This window comes from Crocodylus porosus, unplaced genomic scaffold (genome assembly GCF_001723895.1).
Source record: "Crocodylus porosus isolate Cpor-Errol unplaced genomic scaffold, CroPor_comp1, whole genome shotgun sequence".
Taxonomy (NCBI): domain Eukaryota; kingdom Metazoa; phylum Chordata; order Crocodylia; family Crocodylidae; genus Crocodylus; species Crocodylus porosus.
Window position 1 is genome coordinate 63,624,776 of NW_017728907.1, and position 17,108 is coordinate 63,641,883.

At 41.3% G+C, this 17,108-nt stretch overlaps 1 protein-coding gene across 1 annotated transcript in view; it reads right to left on the reverse strand.

Moving 5' to 3' along the window:
* The window catches only part of ANKRD13C (ankyrin repeat domain 13C), a 64,734-nt gene that overhangs the window by 29,960 nt on the left and 17,666 nt on the right, over positions 1-17,108 (reverse strand). The window contains exons 3-4 of the mRNA XM_019531618.1: positions 4,225-4,329; positions 3,144-3,229 (exon numbers count right to left, since the gene is read on the reverse strand). Coding sequence (XP_019387163.1) covers positions 3,144-3,229; positions 4,225-4,329 — 191 coding nt within the window. The remainder of the gene's footprint in view (positions 1-3,143; positions 3,230-4,224; positions 4,330-17,108) is intronic.

A 17,108-nucleotide genomic window follows, 5' to 3' on the forward strand; every position in this document is an offset into this window, starting at 1 on the left:
TAAATAGCAAACACTAACAATTCAAGCTGTGTTGCTTAGCTTTGATTGAACAAGCCAGCCAGGTGGTACTGTTTTTCCCCTGATCAGATTAGTGCAATGTAAAGTCAAGTCCCAGCTGCATTTAGAAGTTCATATTTTGCTTTCTGGAAATATTTTAATATGTTCATAAAATTCACTCTTTAACACACATATACCTCCCAACTCTTACTGATTTTGCTTTCTGCCAAATCTGAATGAGGCATGAGAAGACTAAATGTATTCATTTTTGTAAAACAAACTGAAGTATTTACCTATTTCTAATATTAACATAAGAAGGACAGATATTAATTCCCAAGAAGATCAAGTCTCAGCAGAGAGAAGAAATGCTAGAACTACTTAACTAATCCTATGTGGCCACCTACCTCCATACAGTTCTATAGGGAATCTGATTCCTATTTTTGAGGGACCAGTAATACATAAAATATAAATATTGGAAAATCTCCTTATATGTTGTTACTTCCTGCAGAGAAGTGTAATTCATATAAAATGTTAAAATCTTTTCTCACTGAAAATTTCAGTAATATACATTTATAATTTATATAGAACTGGAATACCCTAATTTCCTCCCCCATAGTTTTTAAACTTTTTTACCAAATCATTCACTCAGAAAGCTGAAAGCACCTTGGATGTTTTAGAAGAGCTAGTGCTCTCACAACAGCTTGTGGCAGCAGTTTGAAAATGGGCAGTTTCTGCCTGCTGGGGAAAGAAAAACTGAAAGAAAGGAGGACAGAAGAGAAAGAGGTGGTATCTTGTGATAAGACTGATATTTGTACAAGGACTTTGTACTACTCAGAAACAAAGCCTTCACATTCCGTGTGAAGGAAACAGTTATCTAAGAAGACGGCTAAGATTTCATACAATTAGGGTGGATGCCTGTTGTTTGAAAACATTGGCATCATCACTGAAAACCCCAGAAGAAGAGAAGCTCCTTCTTATGTAAACTATGTTTTCTATTACAGATTCTATAGCTGTGTATCCTAAAGGCTCATATAAATCAGAGTCCAATTAAGAGATTCATTCTCTAAACTGCCTCTTAAGACGAAAGAGAAGAATTATCTATAAATTATTTGCAAGTTAAAGAGAGGAACTAGTTGGCACTTTCTTGGCAGCTTCAGTACAATGCATGGAATTAACTGGGCATAAAACCAAAATGAACTCCTTTTTCTCCTTCCCTGAGACAGGGTTCTACAAAACAGAATTATGGGATTATGACCCAATAAAACCAGGTCAGGGGATCAAACCATTTCACAGCATGGGTCATTTCTTAATGAAGCTGTCACATGTGAACCAGCACTTCTGTTCAATATTTTCTGTCTTTTGTTCAAATTGCAATCACAGTTTTGGTGTGGCAATCATATCAATTACTTGCATCCTAAAATATTAGGAAATACTTGCTGTGCAACTGTAGTACAGTAAAAGCTTTGTTATCTGGCATGAGTGGGATAAGGGGTAGGTGCCAGTTATCTAAAAATTCAAGTAATCTGAGAGTTATACCTATCAAAGCAGAGAGAAGCGCAGCACAGCCACTGCCTCCTGGAAGAGCCTGGCACTGCCCCGGCCCCAGCCCTCACTGGCAGCCTGCCCTGCCCCGCTCAGCCCTCTCCAACTTTTTTTTCTCCCTCCGCCTATGTGGATATCAACTAGAAGGGCTCACAGCATCAGTAACTAAATGTAAACAGAAATACTTGATGAGTGTGCCTGATAGACTTGGCAAAGATTCTGTTGACTAAAGTGAGGATTTGTATTAGGGGATATTAAAAATTCTGGTTAGCAGATTATTCTGGTTAGTAAAATGCCGATTAACACAGCTTTAACTGTACCATGAAACAGCTGGAAATAATGAGCATGTGACCAGGTTACCAGCAATCAGGAATAGCAGTTTTGCAACCAGCGTTACACATATAGTAAAAATAGATGCTAAACAATGCCCGACTCTCTCAAATTGACAATAACTCCTTGTGTACAAACTGATATTGCAATCAATCACTAGCACAGGACATCATGTGAAATTAAAGATAATGTTAATCCCTTTTATTGATAAATCAAATGGCACTTTAACGTTAACGTAAAATTGACAACATTTGGCTTATTTAAAAGAAGTAAAGAGAATATCATTTTTATCCCAAGATAGAACATACCATATTTACCTGAATCCAAGATGAGGGGTTTTTGCCCCATTTAAAATGGAGAAAAAGGCCCCTTGTGAGTACAAGCTGGCAGTGGGGGAGATGGATGGACAGACACGGAAGACATCCGTGGGTGGCTCTGCAGCTCTGACTCCAACTGTGACACTGGCGTAAGCACTAGTAGCTAATACCCATACACCCCCCCACAACACACACCCTTCTCTGTCACCAACCTTGTGCCCCCTGCTGCCTGCCCCCTCCACAGCCTCTACCCCTATGAAGCCACTACCCCTCCCCACCCCCTTACCCTCCAGCTCTGGCTCTAGCAGCACTCCAGCCAGGGGCAGGTAGCAGCTACTGCAGTGGCAGCACAAGCTGCAACCCAGGCTCTGGCTTTAGGGCCCAGCTGGAGCTGTTGCCGCTTGGAGCAGGGATGGAGCCAGAGGGTAAATAGCTAGCGGTCAGGGAAGGCAGTGACTGCAGGAAGGCAAAAGCTGAGAAGGGATGCAGGCAGTTGGGAGGTGAGAGGAGAGGCAGCAGTTTTACAGGTGGTGGGGGACAAAGAATAAGGATCAGGCTGTGCTACCACCTGCTCCCCTGCCATTGTTTTCCCCACTGAAATGGGGGGGAGGGGGAGGGAGAATGAATATAAGATGACCCACCAATAATTAATCTATACACAGAAAATTATAACAAATTTAGAATGTTTCTATATATTGAAACTAATTACTGGGAGGGGCATCTTAAATTCAGACGTATCTTGGATTTAGGTTAATACAGTAGATCCCCACTAAAAGGTCATCTGCCTAGCCAAATGGTGACTGAACTCTGACTCCTCTGTTCCACCAGCAGGTTAAGAGAATATACTTATTGTTCCTGGTTCAAAATGCATTCCGTTAAAAAAACTTCAGAGCTTTGTGTAGGCACCTTCAAGAAAAATAACTGTAAATTTATCAACAAAATGTCTTTAAAGCTTACCTCTTTTAGGGCTTTTAATAATCGAGGTCGCTTTTCTTCGACACTTTCCCTGGACTGCTGCTTAAGCTTCCTTAGAAGTGCTGTAACTATATGGAAACATACTGTCAACTAAAGGACTTGACTTAATTTATGAATTCTTTGGAGGAAAGACTGTCGTTTTGCAGAGCTTTTCATTTACTGAAATATTTATACAAATGTTAGTCATTTTTACCAGAGAGAACAGGAGCTAGAAAATTAACTACTAGTTATGCATAACTGTAATGGAATCATATTGCCAAGAAAACTGCAGTAACACTATTGTTTTATAACAAGTTTATGGCAATGGTTCTAATATTATCTTTTATCAATTAAGTTAATATTAACTATCATTGAAGCAATACCTCCGAAGTGAAATACCCCTGGTATTTGAATTACATCTAACCTCCATCTACTAAAGAGTGGCATTGGGATAATTTTTATCTTTGTTCTTTTATGTGTGAGCAGTATAACTCACTTGACACTTTCTTATGACTTATGGTCCAACTTGTAGCAGAAAACCAACAAAGATAAAATAGAGGCTAGAAATGAAGTTTATCTATACACAGAAATCTTAAGTAGAAACTGTTCTTGATATATTGAGTGTGCCACAATGGCCCATAGATTTAAAAAAAGCAGCAGATTGTAGTTGATTCACATTGCCAATCTGATTTAAGACTCTTTTTTACAGAATGTCAGTTTGTAGTTTTCACATTCTTACAAATTCAATCTTAAGTCTGCTTAGTGAATGGGTTTTGAACAAAAAGTTAACTTCATTTTAAATAAAAAGTTAGCTTACTGCAACTCCGGTTCTATCAAAGCTAGAAAATTGATGTGTTGAGCAGAAGCATTACCAACGCTTGTTAACTTTTTAGCTATCACAAAATATCCAGAGCAGACACAAAAATACCATTAATAAAGTAGTTTAGCTGTAAACCCTATAAAGAAACCTCAAGAAGCAAACAAAGTAGCGGGTAACATTTTGAAAACATTCAGAAAAAAGCCCTCATTTTTCTAGTCTAGATAAGTCCTCAATTTACACTACCCGAACAGTTGAATTTCTTACTCATTTGTCTGTCTCCATAGCTGATGGCTTCTGCAAGGGGGCTCCATCCCTGAGCATTTTTCACCTTTACTGGAGCATTGTGGGCCAAAAGCAAGTGGGCACATTCTGTAACAGATCAAGCAGTAATATTCATTCACTATAAACACAACTGTTCATTTCTGTTCCTTAATTCTTCTGTAAAGGTGTAATTTATACACTAAATTAAAAGAAAATAGATAGTGAAGAAAGTGTTATATATTATTATGTAGATAACCAACTGGTATATTTATCAGATAGCAGGAAGCAACATTTGGAACTTGAATACAAATCCTACAGGAAAAATAAAGCCAAAGGCTTGATGTGGACCCCACCACACCTGAGTCTGCAAACCTATTTTAAAAATTTTAGCCGTTTTAGAACCTGAAAATTGATTCCTTTTGGTTTATGTTTCAATATATTAAAGATCATAGAAACAGATCTGATTTAATGAATACAAATCACATCTCCTGCCATCCAAATCTGAAAGTTTCATGTCTTTCGCTACTGTCAGTGAAACACAGCAAGATTCTCCCTGTGTACCCAGTATGCAAGAAGCGAACAAATGAACATGGGTAAGAACTGGAACACATTTCATTGCCTACGAACTGCCAGGACACAATTTTGTTCAGCACAGTTAAAAACACTGTCTCTCATATTGTGAAACTGTCTGCTATTAACTATCCCAACAAGGACCAAAATACTTTGGTTTAACAGATTTCTCCACTATATTTTTCTTTATGGAGGAGACCATTAATGTCTGAATGATGACAGAAAATTAAATTTCCCAGCTTTACACTGAGTAATCCCATTCTACATGTCTTAAAGTTGACAACCTTCTCTTAAGAGGTGGGTAAAGGAGAGGGAATTGAATTTTTTTTTTTAAGTAGCACAAGGAAATTAAGCATCTTAAATACGTTTGAAAACTTAGCTTTGCTTCCCAAGTGATTTAAATTGAAATGAGCTTTACCACACATCTTGTTTTTTTATCTCAGACACTTCAGACAAAAGGTTGCATGTTAGAAACTTTTTTTTTTTTTTTTACAAATTTACAATGTCCATTCACAAGAAAGCAGCTATGAGCAGATGTTCATTTCTACCAGAAGAAATTTCTTCCAGCAGAAACAGACTGGGAGCTGGACTTGACAGATGTTCCTCCAGCCCCATGTCTACAGAGCTTTACAGGCAAACTCTCCAGCCAGAGTGCTAGAGGGTTGCTCCCTAGGCTGCCCTTTTCCCCAGCCTGAAAAGCATCAGTTGCCATAGACAGCTCCAAGAGGGTTCCAGCTCTGGCAGAATGCCCCCACATCTCACCAGTCAGATGACTGGGAGGCATTCTCCCATGGTGGAAACTCTCCCGGTTCTCTACTGCAGGAGAATAGTGCCTTGTACTCCTCTGGGCTGACCCAAAGGAGTGTGGTGGGGCAGGGATGGGAAAGGGGGTGGGAATGCCATGACAACAGCAGTGCAGGGCAAGGCAGGGGCATTTCACTGCAATGGCAAGTCTCCTGGGACTGTCCAGTCAGGGTTACAGGCCCTGTTCCCAGAGGCTGCAGGTGCCTGCTTTGAACATGCCACACAGGTAGAGCTCCAAGCAGTGGACATTTCTCAGAAATTTCCACCACTATTAGTTAATGCCTAGTCAAGGCCATAATACAGTGAAAAAAGCAGTGCTTTACTTTTCAAACAGAACCACTCAAGTCCAAAACCAATCATCTGTGCTGTATTAGACTAAAGGTAGTAGTGGCAGTTTAGGAGGATTCATTCAGCTTTGCCCTGTGAAACTAGACACTACCAACAACTTTCTGGTTTTGCAGTATTTGATGATCCGAACAGGTCTTCCAAGTCCTCTAAAATAATCTAAAATTTTTGTCTGTCCCCTATCTGGTCTTCCACATCCCCGACACACTCCCAGTGCGGGAGGCAGCACATGCTGCCCCAGGTGGAAGTGGGCGGGACTCAGTCCCATGCAGAGCACAGCGGGGCAGCTACCAGCAGGGCTAGATACAACTAGTTGATGGGTGCCAGCCTGTGCCCTGGATCTAATCAGCTGGTGAGCCAAATCCAGTCTGTGGGCCATATTTTGCCTACCCCAATCTTAACCCCACTCATACTCTTTTTAAAATAACCGTTTACAAGTGTTGATAATCATCAGCTTATTAAAAACTGATATATTTCTCACCACTCCATAATATTATATTTTCAAAAATATGTTTGCTGAATGTAAGAAAACATGTCACAGGCCAAATCTGCGCCCCTACCAAATTCAAGAAGCATTTTCAAGTCATTCCAACTACAGTTACACAGTAGAGAAGACATGGTGGCAGAGTTGTTAATAAATCTTACAGCTCTGCTTTTGATCAAGGTATCTTGCTTTTGGTTAAGGCTCACATCAAAAGCAGCCTGTAGTGTACTCAGAAGTCCAAATACATCAATTCCTCATATGCCACTGGCTACAGAATCTGACATACCTTTGTCACACCATGGGCTGCTAGGTTTGGGAGGACCTTTGATACAAAGCCCTGGTACTGTAGCACACTGTTAAAGTGAACTTTGAGACATTTCTCAGCTGTAGAGCACCTCTATGGGAACTTGTAATGTCCTTGTGCCTGGACATTTTAAGTCAGCAGACAGTTTTGCCACTTTCTCCCTTCACTTTGCCAGTAACACTTCTCCCTTTGCTTCACAAATATTATACAAAACATGCAGCAATCAGAAAATCTAACTAAGATCCAGTTTAGTCAAAGCACAGCCAGAATCATTTCAACCCATCAAAAGTTCATTAAACAAGCATCTTGAACCTATCAGGCTGTTCCTTGCTGCTGATTAGGTATCTGTTTATGGATTCATAAACCAGAAAGGAAATGGGTAAACTCAGTCCCCCCAAAATGAGAGTCAGCAATGCAATACCACTGACAAGAATGTGCCAGTTGGGAGATTCTTTCTTGCAGATTTCCAAGAAGTGCCATGTTCCTAAAGATGGGAACAGCACATTCTCATATAACATTAATGTCAGCAAAATATTCCCCACACTTACTTAACTTTCACTTTACATATATAGAAAAGGGTGTGTGCATGCGTCTGTGCATGAGGGAGAGAGAAAGGCAGGGCAGAACTGGAATATTCATCCTGTTCATTGTGCTAACAGTATGGCAAGCCCATTGCTTCCAGTCACCTAACACATAAATACTACAGTATTTTTAGCACTATGTCAGTGGGCACCAATCTTTTTGGTGGACCTGCCACAAATTAGCCCTGTACCATCCCCCAGTGCCGCTCTGATCCCCTTGCCTCTGCACACACTGATGCTCTGCTTTCTGCTTCCTGCCACTGTGCTGCCTGTCCCCTATCTGGCCTGCCACATGCCACACACACAGGCTGCTCATGCCAGTTGTGGCACATTTACCACAAGTTGGCCCCCTAGTCTACGTCATCCACTCCACCTCCTTGGATGTCTCATTTCCTTTGTGGAACTGTGGATTGTTAAGGTAGTTACTGTAATTTTGCAGATACAGATGGACCATTATCATCATCATTATCACTATTACCCTAGATTTATATCCTGCCCTACCTAGAATGCTGCAGTGGTTTACAATAACAAACAACTCATACCTAGGGAACAAGAGCAGACTCCACAAACAGCACCACAAAATTTGAAAGCTACAAGTGCCTCTCTCTGAAACAGGCATTAGACTTCTCACCTGTGCAGGATCTGTGTTTCTGAAAGCAAGAGGCAGAAAATGAAAAGCCAAGTGAGAAACAGTGGAAACTTTTAAAAGGGTATATAAATTATAGGATCAAGGAGCATAATAGCATATATAAAAGGGAACTATAGGAACATTATCCAGAGCTCAAAAAATTTGCTGATATCCCACTATGCATTACAAAAATGAATCTCACAAAACTGTCAAGACAGTAGTACAAAGAATACAGCAGATCTCACTGCCTGCAGTGGTGCCAGGAATGTCTATTCTATTCCTGGTCAACCACATAATTTGCCATCAGTTTCTTAATGAAGGCATGTTGCAGAAGCAGCCCATGTATTTGTGATTTATGACAAAACAATGTTGGCCTCAGCCTGACAAAGTTACTGGTAAAACTTTCCAGGGTAGACATGATGAAGCCTGCACTTCTTCCTGCTGGGAGGTGAAAATTATGTCGTATGAAGTCAGGAATAGCACTCTGAGTAGCTTTTTTTAAACAAGCTATCTTCCACTCGACACTTTCTCACTTTTCAGAAACAGGAACAGCCTCACCACCTGATTTTGTTATGCAGAATGACCAGTCACATGTACCTGTTATACAACCATGCCAGCGAACTGCAGCCTAATAAAACTTCTTGAATTAATCTGGGATGGGATGGATATATATTCAGATGAGAAACATCTGAGGAATTCCTGCCATAGGTGTTAGAGGATGTTACTCAAGAGAAAACCACATATTGTGTTAGTGCTAAACCAAATGCTCAAGCACAGTACCAGGAAACAGAACAGATACAGTGCTAATAAATGTGTTCTCTTTTGGCAAGTGGGGGTGGGAGGGGAGGGACAAAAACAGAAACGGTGACCGCTTAGTCCATAAAAATCCTAGGATATTCTTCATCACCACACACACACACATCACAGTAAAGGAATACAAATATTAGGACACAATCTGAATAAAAGTGTAAATAATTCTGTCATCTGTGTATTCTAGTCAAAGTCCATCTCCTGCAATCATAACCTCTTTTTTTAATCCTTCCCTGCAGTTTCAACTAAGTCATTCACCTTTTACAGTGTCACACCAAAGATGAAGAAAGCTATCCTTCAATAGATATTTGTATACAATTTACACTCAGTACGTCAAAATGAAAGCTAGAATATTTTATATTTATATAGGATGTCAAAAGACCACAACATTTGCATATGAGATTAAAAGACTATTAATTTGGCAGTCCCAGCCAAATCGATATATCAGCAACAGTCTTAATATCAGACTTGTGCAAAGCCTAAATATAACAGCCTTCAATAAATCTTAAAATGAAAAAAACCCTACAGAATTTAAATGAAATAAATCTTTCTATCCAGCTGTAGAAAGGCTCGTGCATAGGAGTCTGAGCTCTACAATCATAGAACCGTGGGTTACAATTTGATGTTACACATTACTAAACTGTAGGGGTTTGACCAGAATGTTCAAAAGCACATTTATCTTAACGTTACAAGAGATTATGGTGAGAAGTTCTATAAGATTTAAGGCCATTTCAAACCTTGATCTCACTGTTTGTAAATCTGATGTGGTAAAGGCCAAGACAGAAAGAAAAAAAATGTGCCAGTGTGCAGTAGCGAAAAAAACATTGAATGAGATGGATATATTGCAGTGGAAGACAGACACCTTGCCATCACAGACACCATGGAAATTTCAATTTTACTTAGACAACTAAGAATCTTTAGTGATTACAATCCAAAGTCTATAAATGCACAGGTTCATGAAATGTGCAGGAAAGTTATACGTTGCATCAAAGCAAGGACAGAAACCCAAATAGTTAAAAAAAAAAAATTCAAAACAAGGACCCTCCTAGGTGGCATTTAGGCTTCCAGGCCTGGGCTTCTGAGAGTAAAGTACGTAAGTCAAAACAATGTTAAGAGTAGCATATGACTTTAAAGAAGGAACTGCAAAAAAGATCCAAAAATCTGGAGCAGGGGAGTTATTTCACACCGAACTTTTAAATATTAACTGCTGTGGAACAGATTCTGCTATTGTATTCACTTAACTAGCTTTTTCCTAGTTCATGTCAAATAATCTCACACACAATGGTGACTCTGTTTAAAGTAAGTGTGTATTCTGGGCAAATATCCCATAGTGTTTTGTCCCGCTGCTAGACTCCAGGCATTCTGGAACACATAGCTAAAAGCCGGCTAAAGTTCTGGGACTTACGGCAAACTCACAGATTCTCATGATACCCTGACATCTGCTGGGAGGAGCAGTTAGCCAAATCCAACCGTTCACGTAGGTTCTTAACCTGTGTGCAGGACCTAACACAGGAGGTATACGGTCCCAGTAGGGGGAAGGCCTTACTGAACTTGGAGTTGGCTACAGGGGAGGGCCTGGTAGGGGAGCTGCAGATTAATGGTCACGTTAGGGATAGTGACTACCAATCAATCAAATTCACCATACGGCATAGCGTGGGTAAGATAACTAGTAGGGTGGAAGTGCTCAACTTTAGGAAGGCTAACTTCAGTGTGTTTAGGAGTCTAGTAAATGATGCACTGTAGAAGAGTATTGGCAAGTTGGGAGTCCAGGAAGGGTGGTCTTTCCTAAAGGAAGCGATCCTTCAGGCACAGAGGGAGACTATCCCAGTACGAGGGAAAAGGCAGAAAGGAGCCAGAAAACTTCCTTGGCTAAACAGGGAAATCCAGGGGAGCTTAACGGCAAAAAAGAAGGCATATAGGCGGTAGAAGCAGGGGGAAGCTACCAAGGAGGAGTATACCTACTTGGCCCACACTTGCAGGAAGGCAGTTAGAAAACCCAAAGCAACTACAGATCTGCAACTAGCAACACAAATTAAAGACAACAAAAAGTCTTTTTTTTTTAGGCATGTAGGGAGTAAAAGGAAAGCGCAGGGCAGCATAGGACCTCTACTGAACAAGGAGGAGCAATTAGTGATAGACAGGGGACAAGGCTGAGCTATTCAAGTAGTTTTTTGCCTTCGTGTTCCTGAACAGGGCTCAAGATTAAGTCTCCTAACAGGTTCTTAGATGGGCAGAGGGGCACAAGCCTACCAAGTGTCAACTCTGACTTGGTGCAGAGTCTCTTGGATGGACTGGATGAGTTCGTCAGCAGGCTCAGATGAGCTGCATCTAAGGGTACCAAAGGAATTGGCTGGTGTCATAGCAGAACCACTGGCACGGCTGTTTGAGTGCTTGTGGTGCTCGGGTCAGGTCCCGGAGGACTGGAAAAGGGTCAACGTGGTCCCTATCTTCAAGAAGGGAAGGAAGGAGGATCTGAGTAATTATAAGCCAGTCAGTCTCACCTCCATCCTTGGAAAGGTTTTTGAAAAGATTATAAACGATCATATTTGTGGGAGTCCAGTGGGAAAAATAACGCAGCAGGGAAGCCAGCATGGATTTGTAGCAGGCAGATCACGCCCAACCAATCTGGTTTCATTTTATGACAGGGTCACAAAATGCTTAGATGGAGGAGTAGAGGTGGATGTCGTTTTCTTGGACTTTAGCAAGGCCTTCGATATGGTATCTCATCCTAGTCTCATAAATAAATTAAGAGACTGGGCCAGATGTTTACACAATCTGGTGGGTGGCAAATTGGCTTAGTGGTCACACCCAGAGAGTGGTAGTAGAGAGGATGGTATTGACCTGGAAGGATGGGGGTAGTGGTGTCCAGCAGGGTTCAGTCCTTGGACCTGTACTCTTCAATATCTTCATCAGTGACTTGGATGTGGGTGTGAAGCGTCCTCTGTCCAAGTTTGTGGACAATAAGAAATTGTGGGGTAAAGTGCGCACTCCAGAAGGTAGAGAATGATTGTAGGCAGACCTGGACAGCTTAGAAAAGTGGGCAGTACAACAAGGACAAGTGCAGAGTGCTGCACCTAGGGTGCAAAAATATCCAGCACACCTACTGGCTGGGAAGTGACCCTCTCAGCAGCACAGAAGAGGAGAGGTATCTCATACTCATAGTGGACTCCAAGATGAACATGAGTCATCAGTGCGATGAAATCATCAGCAAAGCTAACTGCACTTCACCATGCATCAGCAGATGCATGACATATAGATACAAGGAGGTGATATAGAGTCCCCTCTATGCGGCACTGGTCAGACCACAGTTGGAGTCCTGTGTCCAGTTTTGGGCACCGTACTTCAAGAAGGATTTTGAGAGGTTCTATAGGAGAGCCACTCATATGGTTAGGGGCTTACAGGACAAGCCCTATGAGGACAGACGGAGGGACCTGGACCTCTTCAGCCTCCACAAGAGAAGGCTGACAGATGATCTTGTGGCCATCTACAAATTCATTAGGGGGATACAGCAAGGGATCAAAGATGCTCCATTCTCTTGGGGTAACAAGGAAGAATGGTCACAAACTGACAGAGAGCAGATTTAAGTCTCTCTGACATTAGGCTAGACATCAGGAAAAACTTCCTCATGGTAAGGATGGCCAAAATTTGGAATGGGTTTTCAAGGGCAGTGGTGCTTTCCCCTACACTGGGGGTCTTGAAGAGAAGGCTGGGGCCATCTAATCTGTTGAGGTTCCTTCCGACCCTAGCATCCATGAATCTATGATTCACTTTTTATTCTTATTTTTTGTCTAGCCAGGTCCAGCACAATGCTGTATGCAGATATATATGGATGGTCATAGGGGAAAATCACCTGCTGGCAATGTGAAAGAGGATATGTAATGTGAGGGGATTACATACTTTCAGTTAAATATTCCAAGGCAATCAACAAAACCCATGCATCTGTTCTCTGCCTTTGATCCAAGCCGCTGTTTTAGAAAGAAAAGAAAAAAAAGGGTATTTCTCCACAAGATTTCAGAGTACAGGACATCACCATGGCAATCTCTCAGTATTAATCCAGGCTAGTGTGGAAACTTCCACAATACTAGAATCATTAGGACAAAACTGTTTGCTTCATGAACAAAATTAATAAACAAAAGTTCCTCCCATGACTACCAGAGACATTAGTAGTACTTACTGGGATTGCCCCTGCCATTATTGGAGACCCAGCTTATCCTCTGCTTCCCTAAGTCTTTTACTGGACATTAAAATTGTTTATCACCTAAATATGTAGCTGCAAGATAATATAGCAATATGCACTACAGAACTAAAAGGGAGGATGACACCATTTAATAACAAGGTTATAGGCTGGTGAGCGATACCTGCCTTTCATCTAAGCTGCTTTTTAAATCTAGAACATTTAAGGGGAAGAAAGAAAAGCTGCACACTTTCAAAATGTTGTAAGCAACCAAAGTGGCTCCTTCTGCAACCCTCAGGACAACATGATCACGGATATCTTATGCCTTTTCTTTGAAGGTAGGGGCTGAAAATGTGAAGGTTTTCATGCAAGGTCTCTCTGGCATGAGTATGTCCATTGTATAATGAATTTGTTGATCTTTTTTAATGCCTTGTGCAGTATTTTCTTAAAGACACAATATATTTTGCACGAGAAATGTACTTTTATGAAATTTTAATTACCTGCTAGCAACATCAGCCTTTATTGAACAATACAAAATACAAATATAAAGCAAACTGTGCAAACCTACAGACAGTAAGCAGCTCAACCACCAGGACATAATGTAGTGGTGAAAGCTGCGAAATATACCAAGTAAATGCATATACAGAAGCAGTCATCACATCTCAGATATGCAGGTTTCAGTCTTCTTTGTGCTAACTCTTACTTGGAGAGAAAAAAGGCGTCCTGGATAACTAAGTCCTTGCAAGCAGAATTATCTATGGGTCCCAGTATCTGACTGGAACATGCTACTGCTCATGGTTGTTATGCTTTGTGGGAAGACTACAGAACAGTGCTCTCCAGTGAAGCAGCTTGCCTTTCATTTCCCCAAAGAGCCATTTTTATTGGTCTTTGCCCTTAAAACCGTTTAACAGAGGAAATCTATCATATTCCAAAAAAACAGCTCTGCTTAGTGGTGTTTCTGGCCACCTGCTTATCTTTCTCCACTGTAAAGATCACACCCATCCCCAAGTTCTGAGCCATCTTGGGCCACTGACATGCTACAAGGTGGTCTCCAAAACATTCTGTTTTGTCCTGTACTTTCTCAGGTGTTGATAAAGCTTTATCCTTGAAGGCTTGGATACTTCAAAGTGTAGAAACAGTGAGGAGATCCTGGAAGGTTACATTCCACCTTACTTCAGTTGTGCCTAGGAACTCTGTTGCACTGTCATGAACTGGAGGACACCAGGATCTAGCAGCATATGACATTACCTGACATAACCATGTGAACTGGGGGGGGAGGGAAGTGAAACATGACTGACAATGTTTTCTGGAATGGGGTAGGTGAACAAGTCTAAAAAAAAAATCTGCAGGAGGCAGGGTAGCAAGTGTGTGCGTGTATGTAGGTGGTTTCTCACTACACACAGCAATCTAGATCAGAGCAAACATAGGAGACTGTTCAAGACTAATTAACAAACCAGCAAGATATACAATTATGTTACTCAGTAAAATGGTTCTCTCTACTCCCCACCCCAAGTTGCAAAACCAGAAAGGCATCAGTATATTAAGTAGGAATTAATGAGGTTGCTGTGGCTCACAATGTGTTGCAAAGATGGCAGAATTCAAGCCAAAGACTGCTCTCTCTCTTGCAGGCATGTACAAAGCTACTGCAAAAAATGAGTTTTGTTTTTTTTTTTTTTTACAACTTAGTGGTTCTTGTGTAGGTATATGCTAAAATTCTTGAGCAAAAGTTTTTAGGACTGAAGCCCAAAGCATTGTCCTCATTTTTTGACTACACTCGTAGGCAACAGAGTGGGGAAGGCAAAAAAAGCTCCTAGGTCATATCTTTCTGAAATGGTTATATTAACAGCTACCTGGCTCAAAAGTGAACCCCCACCCCAATCCCAAAAAACAAACCCACCTTTTCACATCTACTGATGCTTATTTACAAGCATATTTGATATAGCACAAGATCCTTGCTGACAGAGGTCCTCCTCAACCCATGACCATGACAATAGGCATCCATGAGTACTTCCCAGTCTGAGGTTCTTGTGTACAGAAGAGATCCTGGCTTTCCAGGGAAATGAGATCTCCTTCAGCTTATTAAAGGCCCTCACAATAGTCTCTCTCAGCATCCCCAAATAAAAATCTGAGAATTACAGAACCGGAAGGGACCTGCAAGATCAAGTCCGATCCCCCGCCATGGGCAGGAAGTTATTGGGCTCAAATGAGTTCAACAAGGTGCCTGTCCAGCCTCATCTTGAACATCTCCAACAAAGGTGATGGCACCACCTCTGCTGCAAGCGTGTTCCAGATTCTGGTGACCTTTACATAGAAGGAGTTGTTTCTTATATCTAGCCTTTATTAGCTTATGCCTATTGGTTCTCGTCCCCACTTGAGGTGCCTTCCTGAAGAGCTGCTCCCCTAGATCTTGGTGCTCACTTACTTGTATGTGGCTATCAAGTCACCTCTTAGGTTTCTCTTACTTAGGCTGAACACGTCCAGTTCCTGGAGTAGGGCCTATCCTCCATGCCTCTGCCCATACAGGTGGCCCTTCTTTGTACCCTCTCAAGCTTATCCATGTGCATCTTGAAGTGTGGTGCTCTGGTCCAGCACTTTGAAGTAGGCACAGCAGCAGCACTGTCAGACATCCCATTTATTAAATTTTGCTTTCCTATATGCCGACTCAATCCCTTGCTTTTGCTGAGATACTGAACATAACTTCAGAAATGACTTTTTTTAGCCATTTGTTTGACAACAGGTTTGTATACATGTTTAGTGCAGTGCTTTTCCAAGGGCTTCCTGACTTGCCTCACCACAGAGAGGGAAGCAATTCAGGACCTCAGTGCATCTCCAAGCTGCTAAACAAGGAATTATGTAATACTGCTATAAATAGCAATGGTTATAATGCTAGGTTTCCATATCTGCAGCATTTAAATAGGAAGATACCACCCAGTTCACATATCCCTGATCAGTGGAGGGAATGGTATCGAGTCTGCTACTATGTGTAGTTTAAGAGAGCATTATATAGCACTTCCTCATCCTCAAAACACTTTACAACACTCAGCAGTAGTATTATTCAGACTAGAAAGTTAAGATTAGGTACACTGTCAAGAGAGTATTTAAAGCTGGTCAACAAGCCAGTAGACAAGATATGATCTCAGGACTTTCCTAGTTTAGTGTGGTGCTCAATACACTGACTAGGCTGCTTTTGCAGTTTCTGAAAAATCAAGTTTTCCGTGAACTACGCTTCAAGTAAAACTATCTCCTTTGGTATTAAGGATACATAACATTCCAAGTGTTTAAAATACTGTTTGTTTAATCCATTCTTTCTCCTGCAAGCATCTGTGCAGACACAGGCGGAAAAGTACACAGTCACTATTCCTGTCCAAATCTACTTCTATTAAACCTAGCTTTGACATGTCCTTACATATAGTGTCCTGCTTCCTATTTGGACTTCCTGTCCTCAGTTGTATTTGTACAATCTGCTAAGATATTGGGTCACAGTTTTCTGAAGTGGTCCTACAAGTATAGCCTCCGATTGCAGCTACTTGGATATCTTGCTTTTCAATGCCATTCTTCCAGTTTCATTTGCCTTAAAGTTATTCTATTTTATATCCACATCTGCCAAATAAACTAAACCTAAATTTAAACAAACATTAAAACCACAACCGACCTTTTCTCTACCTCCAACATTGATATCTGTATCTCTGATATTCCTATTTTTAGCTCACAACTAAGAATCTAAGACAGCCCTGAATTTAAGATGATCCCCCAATAATTAGATTCTATACACAGAAAATTATCAGTGAGGTTTGCCATTTAAGGCTGGTAAAGAAACAGGCCATCACTGGAAATCAGAAAGAAAAGCACAGCACAGCTATGACAGTGAAGAGGAAGTCAAAATGTATTCAAAGGGATGGCTCATCATGACTTGAAATGGACTTGGCCCCACTGCACTTGGTGGGCACTATCATATACCTTATTCAAATAGGCTCCACTAACCTACCCTTGTGGTGGGTTCCCATCAATTTTTTAGCATCGGGGAGGGTGCTGGAGTTTGCTAGGGCCTTTCCAAGTGCAGGCCTGGTATTGCAGTACCTCCAGGCCCAGTGCCCATTTCCTCTTGGGGGAGCAACTGCCAGTTTAAGGGACACACAAAAAGTAGTTTCATAGTAGGGTCGGAAGGGACCTGAGCAGATCATCTAGTC